At 40.3% G+C, this 25,194-nt stretch overlaps 2 protein-coding genes across 3 annotated transcripts in view; one reads left to right on the forward strand and one right to left on the reverse strand.

Annotated features, from left to right (window-relative positions):
• Positions 1 to 13,267, forward strand: part of LCORL (ligand dependent nuclear receptor corepressor like) — a 167,183-nt gene extending 153,916 nt beyond the window's left edge. The window contains exon 7 of one of the 2 annotated variants that reach the window (XM_036762897.1): positions 10,896 to 13,267. In XM_036762897.1, the coding sequence (XP_036618792.1) occupies positions 10,896 to 11,079 (184 nt within the window). In that variant the 3' untranslated portion in view covers positions 11,080 to 13,267. The remainder of the gene's footprint in view (positions 1 to 10,895) is intronic. The other variant, XM_036762893.1, reaches the window with a different exon arrangement.
• A 5,925-nt stretch (positions 13,268 to 19,192) lies between these two features.
• The window catches only part of NCAPG (non-SMC condensin I complex subunit G), a 50,962-nt gene continuing 44,960 nt past the window's right edge, over positions 19,193 to 25,194 (reverse strand). Inside the window, exons 17-21 of the mRNA XM_036764935.1 lie at positions 24,106 to 24,267; positions 23,664 to 23,805; positions 22,483 to 22,566; positions 20,930 to 21,002; positions 19,193 to 19,670 (exon numbers count right to left, since the gene is read on the reverse strand). Coding sequence (XP_036620830.1) covers positions 19,547 to 19,670; positions 20,930 to 21,002; positions 22,483 to 22,566; positions 23,664 to 23,805; positions 24,106 to 24,267 — 585 coding nt within the window. The 3' untranslated portion in view covers positions 19,193 to 19,546. The remainder of the gene's footprint in view (positions 19,671 to 20,929; positions 21,003 to 22,482; positions 22,567 to 23,663; positions 23,806 to 24,105; positions 24,268 to 25,194) is intronic.

Here is a 25,194-nt window from a genome sequence, read left to right on the forward strand (position 1 = left end):
TAAGCACTGCAAATACTGTATCATAAGCATACACAGAGGATTTCTGATTTTGTCAGAGTAGGGAAATCCTGAAGTGGGAACTTCTTACACCGATGTAAATGCAATGAAATCCTGATAAATTCTTGAGTTGCTTAAGATGCATAACAAGGTTAAACAATGTGCCTCAGCCAACATCTATTGTCAGTCTGTATTTGAACTCAGGTCTTCCTCATTTCCTGCCAACAGTACTCTGTTCATTAAATCCTGCTGCCTGACAAGCAAACAGGCCTTTTTTTCCCCATAAAGAATTACTTCTTTTAGATTTGATTTTCCCACTTTTGAGAGTAAGATTGAAAATCTTTGGAGAAATAAGTTTTCCTGAATATTTACTTTAAAATTATACACCACACTGTTATTTGCAAATTCTGAATTGCTGTATTTCAAACTGATGAGAGTTTGCTATATATAATTTTCAACCAATAAAATGAAAATTAATTTACTTAAATGAATGGTTTTAATTGGGTGGATAATACTGAAATACCTAGAAAAAGTTCCGTTAAGACAGTGAAAACACTCACCATGTGTGAACCTCAAGATCAGACTTTTTTCCTTGTTTTAATGAACCTACACAACTTGAAAACTTTGCTCCTCCTACCCCATTTCGGTTAAAACCCAGTAAAAGCATCAGGGCAAATCTGATCAAAGTAAAGTGCGCTTTACACAGCAGAAGGATACAGGTAATACTGAGTTGAGTACTTTCAGCTGGGAGTAAAGTATCTTCATTTATTCATGCAGCTTCCTTATGAAAGCTAATTTGTGGATATGTGTCATCCAAACTTCTTTGTGAATTTTAATAATAGAGCATTCATCTAAGAGTTCCTATGGCCATTTCACTATGTAGACTATAATTTTTAAATTAACAAAAATAATTTCCTTTCTAATGCTTAACTTGAAATATTTAAACTTTTTTAGAACCAATAAGAAAATATGAGAACATTATGAGAAATTCATCAGGCCCAATAGGAGGCTTAGTACTTCTATCAAGTGAAATATTCCTATTTGGCAATTCAGGCAGCTATAATATGAAAGATTATATATATCCTTGTCATGTAGATTAAAAATCGAATTTGTGACCAATCTTAGAACAAACTTATCTACTTTTGTTCTTTAATGGTTGTATGTCATACGTACATTCATCTCTATGCATACAAATTTATATACATATATGTGTGTCTTCATATGCATACTATTAGAAAACTTGATAGACATCTGTAGTCAAACACTGATCATTATCTTTTTCTTGAGTTTCTATTGGAGGATCGTTACAGAAAGCCAATGGGTTTTAATTACCCTCACTTTCCAACTGTATAGGCTCCCTATTCTCATATTCCAACATAGAAAATATGCTTTTTCTCTCAATAAGTATGGGAAATTTGAACATAAGCCTGGCTGCTGAAAGGTGTTTCCTATTTCCTCCAGGATCACATATAAAGTCCTCTGTTGGCATCAAAGGCTCTTCACATTGTGACCCCTTTCTCCTATTCTTATCTCTTCATATTTCACTCCACTATGTCTACCATCCTGTGGTACCAGTCGGCTTGCTATTCCTTACGCACACAGGTGAATAGAGTGTTCAGGGAAGACCAGCACCTCTGGTGTGAGGATTTGCTGAGCCCTTTCCAGGGCTGCTCATCCACCTTTGGTGTCCACCTTTCACCCAACTCTCACCTGTGGCTCCAAGAAGCTGTAGCATCCTTAGCAGCCACACTCTGGTAAAAACCATCCTAGCAGATGGGCTAAAACAGGTTAAGAGCAATCAACAGGCCTCAGACCCATCAGTGAGTTAGAGGAATGTCTTCCTTAAGCATGTGAAGACTTCCCGAGGCAGAATGGTTGAATGAGGACAGTTTGTTCCAGTGGCCATGAAGGTGACTAAAGCAGGCACTGTGGATCACTTAGAGCTTAGACATCAAAGACACCAAGGTCATCAACTACATCCCAGGCCATTGCCAGCCATTCTGACTTTTGTCTTGCCACTGGACTTCAATGACTGGAAGAGAGGGTGAGGCTGATGACTTGTGCAGCTCTGCCTCACTTAAATCCAATTCATGAGCAAGTCAAGACAACAACCCGTGATGTCCATGGTCCTCTTCAGAATAAAGGACAAACAACATTTCTGATACATGATGTTCTTGTTGCCATTATCTTTGTCCTGGCTGTCTATCCTCTATGACTGTAATGCGGTCCATCCATCCCTCCTGTTGGCATCCCTGACTTTCATCAAGACTCAACTCGTATGCCACCTTTGGCAGGAGTCTTTTTCCCATTTCATCCACTTAAGCCTTTCCCCTTAAAATTACCTTTTTCGAACTCTGGAAGTACCTGTTTGTCTACCTGTTATCTTCCCTATTGGTGAGGAAATTCCCTGGGGCAAGGGACTGTTTTGTCTTTCTTTGCATCCCAAGCTTAGCACAGGACTGACAGGACTGCCTATGAAACCTTGGACAAATCATTTAATTTCTTAGTGCCCCAGACAACTAATACCATACATCATAAAGGAGTTGCCACTCTGCATAGTTGGAGGGAGTGATGTACACTAATGAAATCATAGGTCTAGGCAAAAAAAAAAATTATTCTGCTTTATATTTTATGAAACGCTTTCATTACTTTACTTTTCTCTTGACAAGAGTTGTATAAGATGGGCAGGGCAACTATTGTTACAGATAAACTGGTTCAGGGAATTTATGAAGCTGGTTCAGAGTCACAAGCTGCTAAGAGAGAGAAGTGGAACTAGGTTCCAAGGCTTCTTATCCTGTCCAATATGCAATCCATGGTGGAGGAGACAGAGTAGTACAGAATCCCTTTACTCAGAGAGCTAGTTGGAAATCAATCCGGCAATAATTAATGACTGGGATTAATTGTTTAGCACAAACATAAGAGCTATGAGAATCAGTTATCAGAAAAGCTTCTGCAAAAGATTAAGACAATCTGAGTTTTGATGAATGAGTAGAATTTGGAGAAGTAAAGGAGAAAAGGAAAGGACAAGACGTTCCAGGTAGAGGCACTGCTGTTCAGCTGTGTCCAGCTCCTGTGATCCCATAGGAGGGGTTTCTTTAGCAAAGGTGCTAGAGTGGTTTGCTATCTGCTTCTCCAGTGGATTGAGGCAAACAGAAGTTAAGTGACTTGCCCAGAGTCATACAGCTAGTGAGTGTCTAAGGCCAGATTTGAAATGAGATCTCCCTGACTTCAGGCCCAGGAGGCCACTGGGCCACCTACCTAATTAACCTCAAGTAAATCAAAGAATGTGGCATGGAAGGTTTACCTCTCATTTCTATGTGAAACTGATTAGAACAGAGCGGTGTGGTATGGGTGTGGGTGGGTGTGTGTATACACATACTTTAGGGCTAGATAAACAGCACCATCAAAAATGATGTAAATCTAAGGTACTAAATTCATTTTACTAATCATGAGTTCAGTTGATCAGTGTCTGATAAGACATGGTGACACTTCAGGATATCTAAGAGGATTTCTAAAAAAAAATACTAGGCACAAATATAGGTCCAAAGAATTATAGATTAAAAGCCAGAAGTAAGCTAGCATTTAAGTGCCTGTGTTCAGGCATTGTACAGTGTGCTGGGGGATACAAAAAAAGGCAAATGCCATGCTAACAGCTCACAGTCTAATGGGGGAGACAACACAAACAACTATATGCAGATGATACATACAGGATAAATCGGTGTAATCTCAGAAAAAGCACAAACATTAAGGAGCAGTGGGAGAAGCTTCTTGCAGAAGGTGGGATTTATTGAGACTTAAAGCCAGAGAAGCTAGGAGGAGATGAGGAGGAAGAGCACTCCAGGCATGGGAGACAGCCAGTGAAAACAGCAGTATCATGTAGGAGGAAAAGCTAGGAGGCCAGTGTTCCTATATTCCAAAGTACATAGGGTTGATGAAGGTGCGAGAAGACCAGAAAAGCAAGAAAAGAGCAGGTTATTATGAGCTTTATAAGAAAAACATGATTTTATGTCCAATCTTGGAGCCAATAGGGAACCCCTGGCATTTGTAGAATGGGGATAGCCAGAGGTGGGGGGGCATGCTCAGATCTGCACTTTAAGAAGGTCAATTTGACAGCTGAGGGGAGAGTGAGACCAACCAGCAAGCTATTGCAGTAGTCCAGATGTGAGGTTAATGGGCCTACACCAGGGTGATTGCAGTGTCAGAGGAGGCCTATGCAACAAGATGATTATAGTGTCAAAGGAGAAGCAGCATATACATGAGATATGAAAAAACATAAACTTGCCAGGACTTGGCAACAGATTGGATGTGATGACGCCTCGGTTGTGAGTCTGGGTGACTGGGAGGATGGTGGTTCCCTTGAGAGTAATAGAGAAGTCACATAGAAGAGAGGGTTTTGAAGAAAAAATAATGAGTTGAGTTTTGGATATTTTGAGTTTCATGATGTCCATGGGACGTGTAATTTGACATGTGCAATAGGTAGTTGGAGTTGCAGGATTGGAGGTTGGGACAGAGGTTAGGACTAGACAAGTAGATCTGAGAGTCATCTTCATAAATAAGACAGTTGAAAGCATGAGAGCTGATGAAATTACCAAATGAAATAATATTGGGGGGAGAGAAGAGAACCTTGGGGACCTCTCATGGTTAGTTGGCCTGATGCAGATGAAGATCCAGCAAAGGAGAGCGAGGAGTAGTCAGAGAAGAGACCAGAAAAGAGAAGAAAGTGTCTTGAAGAAGAGGGTGGAATGGATCCTTAGAACCTTTACGGATGATGAAACCGAGTCCCAGAGAGCTTGAAACTTGTCCAGGGTCACACAGTAAGTGACTAAGCAGGAAATTGAACCCCACTTCTGTGACTGTAAACCTGTGATAGATTTCCACTCTACCATGCTGCCTCCCATGATAAAAGTGGTTTCACAGAAACTCAAGACTTGGAAGGGACCTAAGGGAGATCATCAAACCCAATCTATATATGCAGTCTGTGAATCAGCCCTTGACTTCCTCCTCCCTTATAACCTTCAGGTCTAATCAGTTTCCAAGACTCATCATTTCCACCTCTATGATGTCACATGCATCTCCTCCACCACCTTAGGTCAGAGCTTCATTACCTCTCATCTAGACCATGAAATATCTTTGTTTGGGCCTCTTAAGGTTCTCTTATACCCACTTTTTCTACATAGCTGTCAAAGGGTTGTTTCTCAAATGGGTTTGCAACAAGTCTGTCTCCTCTGCTCAAGCACCTCCAGTCGCTCTTACTTTTAGGATAACACAAATTTGTCTAGCTTTTAAAGCCCTTCAGTCAGGCTCCAACCTTCCTTTCCAAGCTTGTCGCACAGGACCCTCTTTCATATACTCTATGTTCTTTTTTTTTTCAACTGGATGGATAATTTTTTTTAATTTTTATTGTTTTTATCTTTAGTTTACAACACACAGTTCTACATGATTTTGAGTTCGATTTTCTCCCCTCCCTCCCCGCTCCCTCCCCAAGACGGCGTGGAATCTCATATAACTACCATGTATAACTTCGCATTGAATGAATTTATACACTAGTCAAGTTGTGGAGAAGAATTATGACCAATGGAATGAATCATGAGAAAGAAAAAACAGAACCAAAAAAAAAAACCCAAAAACAAAAACAAAAGAGAAGAAAAAAAGGCGAGCATGTAGTGTGCCTCAATCTGCATTCAAACTTCACAGTTCTTTCTCTGGATGTAGATAGCATTCTCCATCGTGAGTCCCCTGGAGTTGTCCTTGCACCTTGTGTTGCTGAGAAGAGCAAAGTCTGTCAGGGTTGGTCCTCACGGAGTCCATACATCTGTGGTTGTGTACAATGTTTTCCTGGCTCTTCACTGGGGACATTAAGCCCCTGATGACTTTTCCCTCAGTGTGACTATTCAGTCAGGTCTTGATGTGTCTTAATTGGACTCTTGTCTAGTCCACATCTCTTCATCTTTTAAACAAGAACAATAGGAGAGACTTTATCAAAATCTAAGTAAATTGAATCTAGAGCCTTTGCCAGATACAGCAGTCAAACAGCCCCTAACAGGAAAGAACAGGGGGTTCATTGGGTGTAACCTTTTCTTGATGAAATGATAGTGGCTTTTTGTGATAAGCACATGCTTTTCTAGATGTCCACTAGGCAGACAGCCTGGGAGAGGGTGAGGAAGGGGGATTGCTAGACTTGGAGGCAGTCCTGAGTTTAAATCCTGCTTCAGACATTTAAAAAGTTGTGGGTGATGATGAGTAAAACATTAACTTCTCTTAGCTTTGTTTCCCTTATCTATAAAATGAGAGAGTTGAACCTCTAAGGTTCTTTCCAGCTCCAGATCTGTAATCTCTGTAATAAAAGGTTCTGAAATTCTGTTAGGAATCCAAGTCAGTCTAAGATTTCATTATCTTCCCCCTTCAAAAAAAAATCGGATAACATTTATCCTTTTTCAGTTGTGTTTTCTGTGATCCTTCTCCAATCACAAATAGTGGCTTCCAGACATTTATCAATGCTTTCCATACCCTGGGATGTAGTTCATTGGGTTTAGTGGGCTTCGTGATTCAGGATTGGAGAGAGTCCCTTTGCTGCCTCCTTACTTAATCTTCTGTATCAGCCCGTTAGTTGTTTTAGTTCTTTCCGTTCATCCAAAAATCATTTTCTTTGAGAAAACAGAAGCAAAATGGGGATTGAGCAGCTCTGCTTTCTGTGTGTCATCTCTTACTGTTCCAAGCAGCTGTCCTAGCCTTTCTTTCATCTTTTTCTCCCAGATACCTTTTTAAAAATTATTTTGTTGTCTTTAACATTTCTGCTTAGCCTCAGTTTATTCTAAGCATTACTGCTCATGACACTGTTCTTTGAAAAATGGATCATGTTTTTTATATTCATCCACCATTATTTGTCCCTCCATCTTATGTATACGTATTTTTAGAATTTAAATTAATTGATGATTCCCCTATATTCTGGCCATACTGATTTGTTTAGACAACTTCCCCCACACCTTTTCTTCCTAAATAAAATTGCTTCCCCTTTTTTTTTTTGTCTTCAGTCTTCAAAACTTTATTCTAAAAACTTCCCATCCTGGCTTGGGATCCTACCTTTTCTTTCTCTGGACCTCTTGCACCAGCTTCTAAAATCTAGGGTGCATGAAGGGGTTTGCCTGGTTTTCCTCTGTCACACATTCTGAGGTAGTGTGGTCAGTCACTTCCTCTCAGGGTTACCATTCCTTCCACCTCAGCTTGCAGTTCCTCCTTGTAAGTGAGAATCATGTCCAGAATACAATTTCCCCTTATTGATTCCTTCATTTTGAAGGATTTAATTATCATTAAGCTAGTCAAGAAACTCTTAGCTGCTCTGCTTTGTTCAGGAAACTCCAGATTTTATAATAAATGAGATCCCCCATGACTATGGTATCATGCCTCTGTGTCAGGTCTGTGGCCTTTCTAAGCTCATCATCTATGTCCTCTTTCTGTTCATGTGGTTTGTAATATGTGCCAGTGAAAATATCGTTTCTGTTTCTGCTTTGTTTTTCACACAAATTTTCACTAGCTTGTAGAATTCACTCTCTGGGCTGTGGACTTCTGCACATGAGTGTGTTTTCTTAACGTGCAATTCTATTCTGTCCCCTCCCTCTTTTGCATATATACTTTTTGAATAACATATCTTCCCAGGACCATATTTCAGTCCTGGGTCTCCTTTGACCACATTTCAGTGATGCCTTTGAAGTCAAATATGCCTCCTTGTGATCACATCTCTAGTCCACTTTCTCTTTTACTCAGGATTTGTGTTTTTTACTACTCATGTTCAAAGTGATAGATTTTATCTTGAATTTTGTCTGATGTAATTTTATGGTCATCTTTTCTGTTACTTTTACTACTGTAGCCTCTTTCACTGTTATCCAGCTTGGTGGCATATCACTGCCATTAGGCATCTTCCTCCCTCCACGTTTCCATTCAGTATAAAACCCTTTGGACTAGATTGCAAACTCCAGACAAATACATTCTCGCCAGCCCCAAAGTGGACTCTCTCCATTGCCAGGAGTCTCTTCCTCCTATATCTTAAGCCATAGTCCAGAAATAAAAGTAAAAAGAAACAAAAGAGCGCAGAGCATTTTATGGCACCGTGGAAAGGGGAGTTGATTAAGAGCCAGAGACCCCGGGTGTAAATCTGTAACTCACTCTCCCTGTGACCTCACATTATTCACTTAACCTCTCTGGACCTGTAAAATAAGGGCTTGGACCAGATGGCCACTAATTTTCTTTCCAATTCTAAATCCCACCACTTAGGCTAACAAAAGAAGACCGCCTTATGGTGAGGACTTTTTTTCCTTTACAGGTCACCCTGTTTCTCAGTTTAGTTCTGAAGCTCCTATTAGAAGATATATTGAAGCCCTAGTGGAAGATATACTACTTAGGATACTTGATAATGCCTGAAGTAAATTTCCGCGTAATCATAAATGTTTGGAACAGTAAGAAAAGCAGCACCATCACCCAAGCATTAACTCTTTGCCCGTTGAAAACTGTCAGAGTGCTATTAGAGCATTTATTAAACACTTAACATATCACTGTGCCAAGTGCTGGGGATACAAATATAAGCAAGTAAGCCATTCCCTGCCCCCCAATAGCTTATTTTCTAATGAGGAAAGACAAATGTGAAAAAAGAGCAGGAGGGAGGGAGACGGCATGGGGTAGAGATGACCAGAAAGTAGCACGGAGGCTTGGCTCTAGGCCAGAGAAGATGAAAGTTCACCTTAACTTCCACTCCCTTTATTTGCCTCAGTTTCTTCAGCTGTAAAATGGAGACAGTTGCAACTACATCGGACGTTGTTGTGAGGATCAGACGAAATACTGTTTGTGAAGAGTGCTTGGCACGATGCCCAGCCTGTAGCGAGCCCCGGGTGAATGCTCACTCCCTTCCTTGCTTGGCACGATGCCCGGCCTCTTGCTGGCCCAGGGTGAAGGATGGGAGGGAGATGAGGATGCCACCAGTTAGATTGAGACAACATAGTGAGGTGGTGGCCAGGAATTTAAGGGCTGTGATGCGATTGACATAAGCAGGCAGTACAGATCTTGAGGACGCTCATTGGAAGAAAAACTTGATCTTAGTTAAAAGCTGTTTGAACAATTTAGGGCATCACCAGGCACCTCCGTGTTCTGTACATTCCTAAACTTGACCCATAGTGCAACAGAATAGTTTCATCATTTAGTAGGCATCAGAAAATCCAAAATCTTAATGACAAAGCAGTTTTCTTTCTTTCACGGTAGTGCCTCGGACCCTCAGACTTGGCTTTTTGGCTTTTATTTTTACCATCGAAACAGAACAGCCTACCACCGATCGCATTTATCAAGCTAATCAGAGGTTCACTTTCTGGGTATGGAAGGATAAGACAAAGTTTAGCCATGAAACGGACTACAGTCTTTAGACTACAGTCTTTCTTACTATAATGCTGTTTTATCATCCTACAGCTGTTGGACACATGAACATTCTGGAACATTGCAGACTGTAGGTGATTGGGGGAAGACAATTGGAATAAAAGGGGCCCTGCTCAGTGAGGAGGGTGAGATTGTTCTTACAAGAGATGGCCCAGCCTCGGCCCTATGTTCTTCCTCCATTTTCCCTTCTTTTGTCTGGCCAGCGAGCCTGGGCTGAACGGTTTTCTTCCCAACATGAAAATGGTTTAGTGGAAAGAATGCTGGATTTTAAGTCAGAAGACCCAATTTCGTCTTAAGCTCTACCTCTCGGAGGTGTGACCTAAGACGAGCCATTTCACTTTTGTGGTTTTAATGCGGGAGTCAGACTATGTGATCTCTAAGGCTGCTTCTCAGTGATGTGCACTAATGTGCAGCCTTCCATTAAAGGACGCCCAGTTATTGTCCTGAAGAAGGTCTTGATGTACCTAGCCCCACAAGGGAAGGAGGAGTCTGTGCATCACTGTCGTCACCTTGCATTCCTCACTGGATTCAGCCTGAAGTCATCCCTAGATCTTCCCCCTCCCTCACCAGGCAGTTACACTTCCACAACATATCTCATGTCCCTGCCCTTCTCTCTACCAGCCTCGGTCAGTCAGGCCCTCATCCTCTCCTGCCTGGACCTTTGCAATATTCCCAGTACTCCTAATTGGCCTCCCTGCCTCCAGCGGCTCTTCCTGGCAATTCATCCTCCACACAGCTGCTAAATTGATATTCCCACAGGTTTGTTATATCCCTCCACTTCTCGAGAAGCTTCAGTTCTTCTTTCTTGAGAATAGAATAAATGCAAATAAAATAAGATAAAATCCAAGACTTCTCAGTTTGACTTTAGAAGCCTTTCCAGTCTGGCTTTAGCCTCCCTTTCCAGACTTCCTGCACATTTCTCAGTGTTCAGCCAACGAGGCCTTCGTGCTGTTGGTATTCCATCTCCTGTCTTTGGGAAGCAGAGCCTAGGTCTGGAATGTGTTACTTCCTCACTTCTGCCTCAAAGAATCACGAGCTTCCTTCAGAATTCACATTCTACCTCCTGCAGGAAGGCTTGGCCAATACGTCTAGTTTGTGACGGCCCTCCCCCGATTACTCTGTATATATTTGTACTTAATCCTCGTTGCATATGTCATCCTCTCGAACCCCCAGTTATCCTCTCCCAAATAGAATATAAGCTCCTGGAGAGCAGACTTCTGGTTTTTTGTCTTTATATTCCCCAGCGCCTGATAACTAGTGGGTGTTTAATAAATGTTCGCTGAATTCAGATTCCTTCAGTATGACAAGACATCCGGCACTAGAAAAATGAATGTCATTTTAATAGAACAATTTTTTCCATTTTTACTGTTCTACCCTGGGTTGGTTCAGAAAACAAGCCGAATAACCAATTTCTGTTCAGAAAGTTGATTTGCTTGCTTTGAAATGAAAATGAAACTAAATTGCATTACGTTTTTTTTTTCCAGCATGCTACAAATGAAAACTGATGAGAATCAGGGTTTGTCCGACATGAACACAGCAAGTAGTCCTTTGAAGCCCGTTAAGATGTGCCTTAATCAGCCCACTGAGTGGAACCTAAGTCTCCCAGCCCCACCTCTGGCCAGCCGGCCAGCTCGGAAGCACGAGCTCCCCCGGGAAGAGAACAACTAGGCTGCAGAAGCCTCCTTGCACTATCCCTTTTTGTACATCAACATTATCTCTGCCCAACGATAAGCATTTCTTGTTCTTGAAATATTTCCAATCTTGTGATTTGTCTTTATATTAAATCACTAGCATTATTCATCTGATTTACTCTTTATATATTTTTATATGTTTTGCACCTGACCATCGTGAAATTTTGCAGTACAAATGGAACTTGATGTTTCTCTTTTAATAGTATTTTGTGACTTTTGTATGTCCTTTTGAGTTTAAATATATGATTTTGTCTCTGTTTTGTTTTGTGCACAAAGTTTTAATATATAATGTAATATGTGACTTGGAGAGCAAATATTTTAAAGGTTTGTGCTGATGACCTGATCCGTACATGATTTTGTAACAGTTGGATGCCAATAATAATAATGATGATGATAATGTTAATGACTTACATTTATAAAGCGCTTTAAGGTTTGCAAAGTGCTTTACATACATTATTTCATCTGATCATCTACCAACTACCTCGAAGCAAAGCAGTAAAGGGCAAGACAAAGATGTCTCCCCAAGGAAATCTCCTTCAGTCATTTCACATGTATGGGAAAGTCATTCACAACAGATCATCCATTCACATAGTTCCTTTTATAAGTGGCTTTTGACTCATTTGATTTCAGTCGACTCATCTTCCTCTTGAGTTTTTTGCTTAGGTTCTGAAAATGGCAAATCTATGAAAAAAATCTCTATGGATTCAATTTCAAGGTTGTCATTCAGCCAACTTCTGGCTGCCCTTTGTGTGGGCAGACGGATCATTGTCACTATTTAGAGGGATACATTTCACATGGATTCCCTGCAGCTCTCCATCCATTCTAAACGAAGATTGACAGCATGGAAATGGTGGTCTTCTCAAACAAGACAGTGACTTTTTGCTAGCTCTCTTCCTAAGGCCTAAATATAGCCTCTGTAGTCATCGTGTGATTATTGGGTTTGGATTTTGTTGTTGTTTCATTTTTTGGTCCAGACCTCAGATTTCATCAGTATGGAAAACTTGGGGTGTAGAAACAACCGCTACCAGTACAGAGGCCAGCTTTATAACAGTCTTAGAGCAAGGGCTCTGACCCTTCTGTTGTCATTCTTAACCTTTGGCAGGCTAGTGAATAAATGCATAAAATAAAATACATAGGATTACAGAGGAAACCAATTCTACTGAAATAAAGATGTATTTTTCCCCATACAATTTCATAGATCCCTTGAAATCTATACACAGATCCCTATCTGCCTGAGAAGTTAGGGTCACACAGCTAGCATGTGTCAGAGGAAGGACTGGAATCCAGGTTTTCCTGACTCGCAGTCCAGTCCTTTATCCACTAGGCCATGCTGTTTCTCAGTGGTTTTGTGATACCATTTGAGTATAAAAGTACTATGTGTTTTGTGCTTGACTTTGTTTTACAAGTTTTCTCTCACTGACCTGGACCAGAGAAAAGCATTGGTGCTGATTGGCAACCAAGGTGGATCAAGTACGTGGATTCTTTCCATTTGGACAGTCCAGCACCTGGGTAATTGGGAGGTAAAACAAACAAACAAACAAAAAAGCCCATACACATTTAAAAAACAAAACACTTTTCTTAACAACATATTTCAGATACCTTTTACATCAAACATTTGAAGGCTTCTTATCATTCTTCCTTCCAAAAATTATAAAACTTTACTACTAGGATGAAATTGTAGTTATTCTTTAGAATAATGTCTGGAAGGAGTTTGAAGCACCACTGTGTGCATGATACCATGGGAAAGAGTACTGAATTTGAAGTCAGAAGATCTGAGTTCAAATAATAGGGTCAGCTATTTAGTATCTATATGACCTTGGGCAAATCACTTGATCTTTGGGCCTCAGTCTAGATGACCTCATGGGTCCCTTCCAGCCCTAAGTCTATGATCCATTGCTAACTAATAAATTATTTCTCTTTAATTTTTCATTTTGCATCTTTCGTGCAATCATCTGTCTTTTAGCTTCACACCCATTCAAACACCCCCTGTGTTTCTGGTTTCTCTAGTGACTGTATGGTAGTAGTCTAGTGGTTCATGGCAAATGCCTCTTAGGTTTCTAGAATACAATTCCTTCAGTGATGTCTTAATGGTACTTTTTTCTCCTCAGAAACATCACATTAAACAAATATAACCCGTTGAAAATAAAGTGTACATACTTTTGGTTCTTGATGCACAATTTTTAGTAGAAACAAAAGTCCAATATGTTGGAAATTTTCTCTGTCACGTTTTCTGTTCCAGGAATAAAAGAAGATTTATGTTGATACTGTGGAGGGGGCGGGGGCGGGGCGGGTAAAGGAGGGAATAAGGAAAGCTTTCTGGGTGACTCTTTATGTTTGCTTTAAATGTTAGATATTACCGGGGGGGATCTCAGTTTAGCGTATTCAATTTTAGGATTCAGATGAAGGGCAATTTCAGAACACAGATGGTTTGGTTACAGTTTTAGCAAGTAGAATAATACTTCGATGCACTGAAGACCAATGATCTCATTGGTGTGAGAATTTCTTATGCCCAGAGTTCAATCTGCCTACAACCTGTTAGAACTTTCAAGCATTGCCCAGGCCCCTTAACAAAAAAAGGCAAATGATCCGTTTCCCTATGGTTGCACAACCTGTGATTGTCAGAGGGAGGATGTGAACCCAGGCCTTCCTGATGCCAGCTCTAGCACTATCACAATGCCACCAGTGAGGGAATAATAGGATTAAAAAACTTCTTTTTCACATAAAGGACTAGATGGCTGTCAGATGCCATCTTATTTTCTTATAGGAAAAGGAAATAGTAAAAATTCTTTAAAGTGTGAGAAAGAACAAAACTCTGAGGAAACCAATGTATACGCTGTGTATATGCTTACTCATGTATCAGTTACATGAAGAAAAAACTTTCATAGAGGCATTCCCAAATACAAACATTTTAATCACTTTATATGTAAGGATTTAATATCGTTTTGTTGCTTTTTAAGTCAGTTTCTCATATTTGCCATCAATCCCAAAGTAATTTTATTCTGAAGCATGAATTACAAAACCAGCTAAATTACAGTAATTTCTGTGTGGTGGATTCTCTTTCTATATTTGGCTTTCTACCTGCTTGAAAGATGAATCACTTTCTTCTGCTTTAGCATCATTCTTGTTTACTCAGGAGAATCAGCCACTTTGTCACCTCGACCGTTTCTGTCATGCTGTTCAGAGATGGAAGCTGCACATCTCTTGAAGGTCCCACGATTCTGGGGAAAACTGAACACACGTCTCCCCAGCTTGGCAGCCATTTTCTTTTCTCATTGTGAAAGGCACTACCCTCAGTCTTGGCATCACAAGCTGCATCTATCATTTTCAGCTTATCTCCATAGCTGCTCTGATGTCAAATCCTACCCATCCAACACAAGCCAGCAGGTATCAGTAGCTGTTGTACGTAAAGCATCATGCGAGATGCTGAAGAACCAAAGGGAAAACAACATATTCAGCCCCTGCCCCGCCAGAGCTAAAGTTAATGCAGCAAGTAAGCAGGTAAGTAGATACATGATAACTTGGAGACATAACACTAACCAGGGAGATTGGGAAAGGCTTGCTGAAAGAAGTGGCGAGGGAGTTATCCCTTGAAGGAAGGAATGGAGTCTAAGAGGTGGCAGTGAGACTATAGGGAATAAGAATGGGTGGCGAGGTGGACAACAGTACCCAGGCCTGGAGTGAGAAGACCCGAGTTCAAATATGGCATCAGACACTAGTTGTGTGACCTTTGGGGCACCTGTTTACCTCAGTTTCCATCTGTGAAATGGAGGTAATGGCACCTACTCCCAAGATTGTGAGGGTCAAATGAGATGTTTTAAAATGCTTGGCACAGTGTCTGGCATATAGTAGGCACTATATAAAAGTTACTATTATTATTAATTATTCTAGGCTTAGAAGACTGTCTATACAAAGGCATAGACAATAATCTTTCCTCTTCTCCCTCCAAAAATCTTGATGCTGTGGTTAGCATACTCAGCTTCACCTTGTAAGTACCTTGGCTCTTGGTCCTGATGCTATCCATCTTTTTCAAACCTTTGCATTGAGATTCTGGACTTTGAAACACTCTATTTGCCTTCAGCCCCACAGGCATGCTGGGGGAATCAGTCACACAAACATGCTGCCTGGGGGTCCACCACAGATTTGCTATGTGACCTCAACTGGGTTCTCTTTGGCTGTCTGCCAGTCCATATCCCCTGCTTCTCCAGGGGATAGTCACCTATAGCTGTGTCGTTTCTGGCCCCCCAACCCCAAATGATTTTGACAGTTTATGTGACCCCAGTATGGGACCCTCTCCTCCCTGGTGGTGATGGATATCCTGCCCAGCACCTGTGCAAGGGGCAGACTAGAGATGGCCAGTGCAGGAAAGCTTCCGATAACTTCCAGTGGTTTCGAGACTTCTTTGAATTTTCCTGTTGCCAATTCTCTCCAGGTCCCTCTGGCTTCTAGCTTTCAAGAGTGAAAATGCATGAGGCCAACCCCACTTCAGGATGCAAAGATGGAGACAGTTTCAGAAGTCCAAAGAGATTCAGCCACTCAAAGGTGCAGGGCAGGGCATCCATCTCTACCAATGAGGAGAGGGCCCCATACCACTGGCTTTGGGAGTGGAGTTACATTAAAATACAATATTATTTAAAAATAAATGGTGTACGCAGATACTCTCTTCCTGCACAGTCAGCAGAGGATGTCATCACATGCCTCGATGAAAAGATTGGAAGCATCCTTTAGAAAGCCCCTCTTTTCCTCAAATTAGCACTCCAAATTTCACTCTTCTTTTTTGAGTGAAAATGCGGAGCATGTTGGAAGATGTGACTGATGGGCAGCAGAATGTATGTATGAATGGACATCAACGTGTACATTTAAGTCCCCTACTATCAGCACAGGGATTAGGGTGGAAAGGCAGACAAACCAGGTACTGCATTCCTTGAGGAAGCTGGGAAAACAACCAAGGAGCTAACACAAGGAGACACCAGGAGATAGAAGGTAACAGATCTGGACGTACAAGCTGCTGAATGACAACAGGTCTGAAGGTGATTGATTGATACAGAGAATGGAGGCGTATGCCTACTCTTCCTCCAGGTCTAGCCTTGTCAATAGACATGAAAGAAAAACTATCAAGTAGTGGTGAAGGCAACCAGGAATGAAGTTATCTTCTGGGGAAGAATCGAGGTTTCTGAGTACAAGAAGATGGGAAGGAGTATGAAAGGAAAAGTTGTAATACAAAAAGGCAGGAATTCTAAGGAGGACACAATCGTAGTGGAGGGGAAAATGGGTAGAGGGCTAACTGGTTGGGGACAAGAAAACTTAGAATGGTAGACTTGATATTACTCATATTAGGAAAGCCAAGGTGAAGTTTGTTAGCAACAGGATGGTCACATGGTACCATGTGAGTAAGGATGTCGGTTACAGTTTGTCAAACAATTTAGGAGACCAATGAGGGAGCCGGGTAGAAGGCTCTCATCCTGATGTGTCCACCCTTAAAACTGAACCTCCAGATACCATACCTAGTCACCCAATACTCTTCTTTCCTTCTCTTGCTCAAGAACTGTGATCAGACCAACCAACACACCACTGCCTCCAGAAAAAGGGTGTCAATTGTTCCACTTAGTGAATTTCTAGACCATAAATCCCCTTCCCCCACAAGTTCTCTCTCCCACTATACTGTAAATGTCTTGTGAGCAGGAACTATCTGGTTATTTGTAGCCCCAATGTTTAGCACAGGACTTGGCAAGGAGTAGCTGGTTGATAAGTGAATTTGATTCATCGAAGGAAAGGAGGGATTCTAAGCTTCACAGGTGGAGAGGAATGCCTTTCTTGCTGTTCCTTACCCAGGACACGCCGCCTTTGATCTTTGCATTAACTGTCCCCAGTGCCTAGAATGCACTTCCTTCTTCTCTCCCGCTCATCAAAACGCATCCTTCAAGACTTAGCTCTAGCTCCCCCTCCTTTCCTGATTTCCCCTAGCGCTAATGTCGCCCCTCCCCAAACTACCCTCTGTTCTGTACACTCTCCCAATATCGAAAATCTAAGTTTCTTGAGTTCTCTTTTTCTTTGCATCCCAGTTCCTAACACGGTGCTCACAGTAGGTGCTTAATAAACGCTTGACCAGGACACTATGCATAGGTGCAGATAGGAGATGGAATGGTATCTATGGGGAACATTAAATAGGCCATTTCTTTCTCAACTACACTCTTTTGTCACATTATTCCCCAGCTCAAAAACCTACAGGGATTTCCTATTTCACAACATCAAATTCTAATTCCTCAGCTTAGCATTCGAGGATATCTTATCAACTCCCTTTCTCCCCACGTCATATTAATTTTTTATGCTACCTCCCTGCCCCCGTTCTACCAACAGACAACTATTCTGACAATAGACCTAGACACACAGAACTTGCTTATACCAATTTCTGTACTTAAAATTCATTTCATTCAACTTGGGATGCACTTCTCCATTGGTCACCTACTAAATTAACGCATGGGTCTCTCCTTAATAGCCCAATTCACAACTGAACTACCCCAAGAAACTTCCTACACTCAGACCATTGTTTGCTGCTGTAGTATGTAAACACTCAGTTTCTATTAAGTCAATAACTGATCCATCCTATCAGTGTTTTATGTCCCCTAACAACTCCCACAAGTGTCTCCCCTCAACCCAAGATCATCTACGGCGGACTGGTGAAACTTGGAGAGCCTAATTCTGATCTGGGAAAAATGGGAAAACCAAACCTCGAAAGTAACAACGAAACAATCTGAAGACCAACTGGAATCAGTTTTTGTGAAGATGCTATTACAACAGCTTTAGACACCTTAGCTTAAATTTGGAGTCAAAGGCTTAGGTTGTTGGGGTAAAAAGCAATAATGGAATGTGTAAATTATGATAAGTCCTCACTGCCCGTCTTTACCATTGAAAAGTTCATTCATTTTTGGCATTCTATTTGACTCAAGATCATATATATAGGACACTCAGCTCCTTAGTGTCACCCTTCCTTCAAAATGACCTTGGCTTCTCCTGTTTATAGTTTATTCTCAAAATGATACTTTTAGGGTTGCATAGAATCTTCTATTAGAATAAACAAGAGAACAGCTGCAGCATGTTTGGAACTGTAGGGTGTGAAGAACAGGATAGGACTGGGCATCAAGCTTCCCCTCCCTCCAATCTTCCCTACTGTGGGGGCTGAGCTACTTCAGCTGAGCCCCCTGAGATGCCTCTTTACTGGGGTGGGTGGAGAGAGCAGCACTCGCACTGCCAAGCTCACAAGGGGCTGTGGTGGGCCCCTCTATTTCAATTATTAACAGTCCAGCCCTACTTTGTAACTGGTTCGTACACTTAGCACCCTTGCAAACCACCTTTTTCACTGATGCTGGCAGCAATTCTGAATAAGAGGCTGAACGCAAGGAGAGAGGAAAGCCTAGGGGATGAGACAGAGCGCTACTGCCTCAAATCCAGTCTCTGAGACTTCCCAGCTGTGCGACATTGGGCACCTGGAGGATGAGGGGCTTGGCAGGACTCGATGATCTCAAAGATCTGCCTGGCTCCAGAACCATGATGCTATGATCACATTCAATACTGCAACATTAATATCTCCTTTCCCTGTACTGCAATAGTTTAGCTTTTCATCTGGTGCTCAGCATCTTCTAATTATAACCTAGATCATCCCTGAGACATAACCAGAACCACATCCAATTTCTCACGTGCTTAGTTTCTAGGACCATAGCGCAATGGCTTCATGCTGCTACTAATGATCAGAATAGAAGAAAACGGGCTGAGGGTCTACTGCCCTTGCTCTTTAGAGTGCCTCCCCCTCCCCACCATAGTCCCAACAGTTAATGTTTATTCTCTAGTACTTTATAATTTACAAAACACTCTGCCAAAACCGCTCTAAAACAGAACATGTATTATCCACATTTTACAGGTAAGGAGACTACTAGACGGACAGAGAAGTGACTTAAGTTCATAGGACTTGCAATCCTGCCTTAAGACAAAACCTGTACATGGTTTACGCTGTTTTTCATGGCATATGGTTTTTTCACTTTTTTCAAGTTTGGGGTTTAAATCAATCGTTGCGAAAATAAGTTACACAGACAAACAGTGAAATTCTTTGAATTTTATAAATGAGAAAACTGTCAGTAATTAACTTGGACAATAGCAGTTTTTCATTTAAAACTTTGACAGATATAATTAACAAAATAATGTCTAGTAAAAAAGCAATGTCCAGAAAAAGGAAGGTGTTAAGACAAACAATGAATAAGACTCTGAAGGAAGTTGGTATAGAACAGAAGACTAAAGAATTAAAATAATGAAAATTTGTTTATTGGTTAGTTTAAAATGGAAGTAATAATTTTTATTACTACAAGTAAAAAAGAAATTAAATCGCTTTTCTGCCAAAAAATGTAAAAGCCACTGAAATAGATTTTTAAGAATTTAACTTTACTATGTCTCATTTCTTAGTTGTCTTCTTCACCAAGAAGAGGTATAAGGTTTAGTTTTGTTTTTTCCAAAGCTGCTGTTTTAGCCCGTCTTGGTAGTCTCACCTTCATCTCTGTAACTGGTTCTGGTATTTCCTGGTCACTAATAAAGAATATGAAATTCATCAATGTAATTATAAGCTTTAAAACATTTTATTTATATTTAAAATTTCTAAACCTCTTGCTGCTACAAAGCACCTTTCTATAACTCATCTTAATAAAATGCAACTAATTAGACATAGGACTAAAGCCTCTGTAACACTAGTGAGACAAGACCAACACTGTCCCTAATCTTGCTACCTAACAGAGTATTTAATTACTATATAGAAAAACTAATTTAGATGTTTGTTGGAAACAGTTCAATGTTGCTTTTATGTCAAAAGGGATATGGATACAATTTCACTTCAAAAAGTCTCAAACCAAAGATTAGTTTAACATCTGCAAAGAAATAAACAGTTACTAAGAGCTAGTCTCTCAGAAGGAATTAGAAATTCTAGCTAAATGTTCTTAGTTCATATTTTACATTATTCTAACTGTCTTATTGAAAAAAAGCCCTTTTTCACCTGAGCTTAGTGAACATTGACAGGAAAATGATTTTCTGAAAGCAAACAGATGTACTTAGAGGGACTGAATATTCCAACTAACTTTTAGCTGAAATGATGAGCTGCAGTCTTCTTACAGAGACGAAGTCTCTTTTGCAGTTATTCTGCTTTTTCTTCATCTAGAAAATGGGGGTAGTTGTAGTACCTGCTTCTCAGAATTACTGTGAGAATCAAATAAGGTAATGTAAACGAAGCACCCTGCAAACCTCAAAGAGCTATATCAAGGACAGCTGTTGTTATTATTGTCAGTCTAAACAAACCCTGAACTCAGGAAAAGCGGGCTTGTGGTTTTTGGTGACTACTTAATTTGGGAATATACAGTTAGATGAAGATATGAAAATAAACGCCAAACCAGAGAACAACAGCTCAAAACAGACCCTTACAGAAGAGCTGGGGGGAAGAAGATGTACAGCAGAGTCACCTGAACTAAACGTGGAACATTTAATAACTGACAGTTTTATAGCACTTAGAAGTTTGTAAAGCAATTTGCAAATATTACCTCCTCTGTGCCTCACAACAGCCCTCCTGGGTCACACAGCTAGCAAATGCCCAAAGCAGGATTTAAACCAGATCTTCTTGCCCCCAAGCCTAGTGCTCTGCTCCCTGCACCACACTCCTTCTCAACTCTGGTGGGTATTGGCAGTTATTCTCAATTGTCCTGCCATATGAAACTTGCCCCATGTAGGGAGAGTGAAGGAAGAATTACAGTGTTTGGAGAAAGACAGACTAAGATAAGCTAAAAGGCCTGTTCCATATATACCTTTCAGAATTAGTGTCAGCATTCTGACGTCTTCTGTTCACAGTTCTCGAAGTAGCTGTGACTTTTCTCTGTCCTTTAAGAAAAATCAAGAATAGTTTATTAACAGTAAACCACACCTTACTAGTACTGTGTAACACTGAGACCCTACATTTCATGCTTAATATGATGTCCCTCCCTCCTACTAAACTGGGCTTTCTCACTTGAGCATGTCCTTTGCTTTCCAGACTCTTGGTTTTTTGTTCATACTGTTCCCTATGCATGGAGTATCCTTCCTCCCCTATTAAATTCCTACCAATTTCTATAAAACCCAACTCAAATGAGGCCTCCTCCATAAAGCCTTCCTGGATCGCTTTGTCCCAGTAACAAGCCCCTCCTGCTCAGATCTCACACAGCACGTTACTTGGCACCTTGAGGATTCATTCAATAATATCTGTATTACAGCTATGTTTACATCTTATCCCCAGCCCCCCAGATTTTATGTAGCAAGATCCTGTCCTACATAAACTTTTCATTTCTGCGAGCACCTGGCACAGTATCCTGCACACAGAAAGAACGATGTCCCAGGAAGAAGGAATGAAGGACTAGGGACCCTAAAGTACAAGGGCCCTTAAAAATCTCAAGATTCTGTTAATGTTAGTAGAAAAGAATGAGACATCTGGCAGAAGATGATATACCTAAGCAGTTAATAAGCATGGACCAATAATGATCAGAAGGAACAAAAGAGGTACTCAGAATTCTCCCTGGCAGTGAGGTACGTGCAAATCCATCTCACTGTGAAAAGTGGAGTTTTTTAAAAAATTTCCAGTTCCAAATACTCTCCCTTTCTCCAGTCCCTCCCCCACACATTGTGAAGGCAAGCAATATGATACCACAGAAATCACAGTGAAAAGTGTTAGTATTTAAAGGGCCACTATATGAAAACAGCTGAGCAGGCCTAAGTAATATGATAAAAGATACTTCCAGGTAGGTGCAATTGTCATGTGTTACCTACACATATTATTGCTTCAAAAATTAAGTTCTGGATTCACAATTCTTTAAAAGCTTTTGAGGTTCTTATGGCACAAGCTCACCAGCATGTAAGGAGCCAGATTACGCGAGAGGGAAAGAAAATTATTTCAATGCAATAAAGCAAAGCCTCACTTGATTGCCACCTACAAATTAGAGCTGTTTTTAAAATCAAAATCAAGAATTCTGTTTGCTGACATATCTCAAAAATTAAATAAAATGCTGAAACTTCACTAACTTTTTGGCAATGTATAATTTTTCACTCATTTCTGATAAGGAGGTAAAGCATAACATGAATGGTATTTTTACCTTATATGACTTTAGGACTAAGAAAAACTGATATTGACTATGGGACTGAGCAGAAAAAATGGGGTTTTCTCAGAGATGTTTTATAATTCTTATTCCTAAATAGAAATTAAATATATGGCAACATTTTAAAATAAATATTAAATTAAATGACATTATATTTCTTATATATAGTCTGTAACTGAAAACAACTAACGTTTTATTTCAAAGTAAACAGTGAGAATAATCAATCTATACAGTACCTTTGTTAGTATTGGTTTTAAGTGTCTTCTTAACACCTTTACTCTTAGTTATAAAAGGAGTCTGAAACATTTCTTTATTCTTTTCTGTTAAAGAAATACAAAACATAAATTCTTCTAAAGTACTTACTTTATTTGGCCTTAGTATTAGTATCGTCTTTGTTAAACTAGAAATGACATACAAACCATAATTTATACTGAAAATTTATCAAATTCTAAGCACTGGGGTTTTTGCATTCCTTTGATTTCAAAATTCTAGACCCTGTTTGGTGCATCTAAAAATTGATAGACTATACACTCTTCAGTATAACAGCAAATAATCCTAAATGCTGTTCAACAATATCTCATACAAAATCAACTAATATTTCTTAAGTGTCCACTATGTGCCACATACCATGTGCTAAACCCTATAGAATACAAAGAAAAAAAATAACCAGTCTCTACCCTCAAGGAGCTTACATTCAATCGTGGGAGCCACACACGCATAAAATTATGTAAAAATGAATATAATGTAACTTCTGGGGGAAGAAGGGGAAGGCAATAATATCTGGGGGGAGAGAAGGGGAAAAACAGGAAAAGGCCATGTACAGAAGATGATGCTTGAAGTATGGAAGAAACTAGGGATCCTGAGAGGTAGAGGGTAGCCAGGGAAATAGCACGGAGATGGAAAGCTAGCAAGAAGTGAAGTTAGACTAAGTGGGGAACCTGCAGCCTCGAGGCCACGTGACTCTGTAGGTCCTCAAGTGCGGGCCTTTGACTGACTCCACAGGCATTTATTTACTTCATATTTATTCTGTTATCAGTCAACAAGTACTTATTCAGCACCTGCTGCGTGCTAGGCACTATGCTAAGCACTGAGAATGTAAAGAAATATAAAACGTAGGTGGTCCCTGTCCTCCAGGAGCTCATTCTAATAGAGGTAAGGGTGCAGGCCAGGGTGTACAAACCAGATATATATAGCCTGAGGCAAGTCATTACTCATCTTCTCTGGGTCTTAGTTCCTTCTTTTATAAAATAAGGCAGTTGGACTAGCTCATCTACAAGTTCTTCCCAGGTCTACCATTGTGACATTCTTAAAGACACTGTACTTACATGAGCTGATTAGAAAAATATCCCATTTACTTCCTAAGCAAAACCATATTTTAGAAGACAGAAATTACTCTAGCTTTTTATTTCATTCTTACCTTCCTCATTCTGATTAGTGGCCATGGTAGCGCTATCAGTGTCCTGTGCTCTTGGAAACTGGTCACCACGTTCATCACTTCCTTTGCTCAACTGTATCTTGATTTTCTCTAAGGCTCTCAAACATGTCCTATCTTTTACTTCCTGTAATTCAGAAGATTATTATTAATATAACTTAACTGAAATTTTTTAATCTTCCTTCAAAAAGGAACATTAGATTGACATCAAATTATGTGATCATATTCCCAAATGACACTCACTTTAACCAAATGCCTTAGCAGAGAAAGAAATTGTTTCTCAAAAGCAAAATAGACTTCTACAATATTCAGTTAAGAATTCGATTAAAAGGGAGAAACATATATAAATTCCTTAAGATAAACATTTCATTTTCCACCTATATGTTTACAATGCTACAACAAGGGCCATTTTAATTTACTTACATACCTCAAGAATGTCATCCAATAACACGGTAAGTTCTTTTGTAGAACTGTCACTGAGTTCTAAAGAATTCAAGGCTTTTACATAAATGCGAATTTCCGGTGCACATGGACTTACTAAGATTTCATTGCAAATTTTTATGGCTAAATTATCATGTACTGTTGAAGCCTAGAAAAGCAAAAGAAAGTTATATGTGAAAATCAGATGCATGTATGATTGACTTGACTGAGAAGCTCTCCCAAGGTCTAATCCAAATCTTTAACTGCCTGCTGAACTCATTTGTTCTGCTATCACTCTAAACCAGGGCTGTCCAACCTTAGGTTATCTTAGGGCCGCATTAAAATAAACTAATTATTCAAAGGCCGCACCCAGAATAAAAAATACAGTATACTAATAGAAAGTGGGGGAACGCGCGTCATTGATAGGACAGGTGAAGCGCAAAAACAAACACAAAACAACAAAGCAACAACACAACAGTATACAGGTGGGTGCATCCTGACTGGTCTGCATTGTATAGACGGAACACATCCCACAGATCGATTGGAAATTCTGTGCGATATGTTCTGTCCATAATACTACTTAAAAACACCAAAGAAAATTAACATCAATGAGATTATATATTACTGATGGAATTAAAAAATCTAAGACGCATTCCATGCAAATTATTATTTTATTTTTTTTGCTCGTGAAAATTAAAACCCACAGGCAGGCTGCATAAAATGACATTGCAGGCCGCATGTGGCCCATGGGCCATATTTTGGACAGTCCTGCTCTAAAATCAACATATCCTGATGTAATCAGAATGGCCTTTGTTTTCTTTGGGTGACTCAGTTTACCTGATTGGGCCTTGCTGGGCTTGCTGCTCCTCTTCTGGGGCAGGAAGCGCACAGACCATGCCAGGAAGCAGAGAACTTCCTGTGTGATGAGTCATGGGGCTGGCTGAGGGGAGGTGTTGACTCCAGAGCCATGCCCTATTGGGTGTTAACCTAGGGGAAGGGGCCAACTCAAGAACCAATCAGCCCTGGTCATTCAGCGCTTGATGATGTCAAAAACTCTATAAGAGGGGAGAGGACAGCTTGAAGAGCCTTCTTTCCT

The sequence above is a fragment of the Trichosurus vulpecula genome, chromosome 6, assembly GCF_011100635.1.
Source record: "Trichosurus vulpecula isolate mTriVul1 chromosome 6, mTriVul1.pri, whole genome shotgun sequence".
Taxonomy (NCBI): Eukaryota; Metazoa; Chordata; class Mammalia; order Diprotodontia; family Phalangeridae; genus Trichosurus; species Trichosurus vulpecula.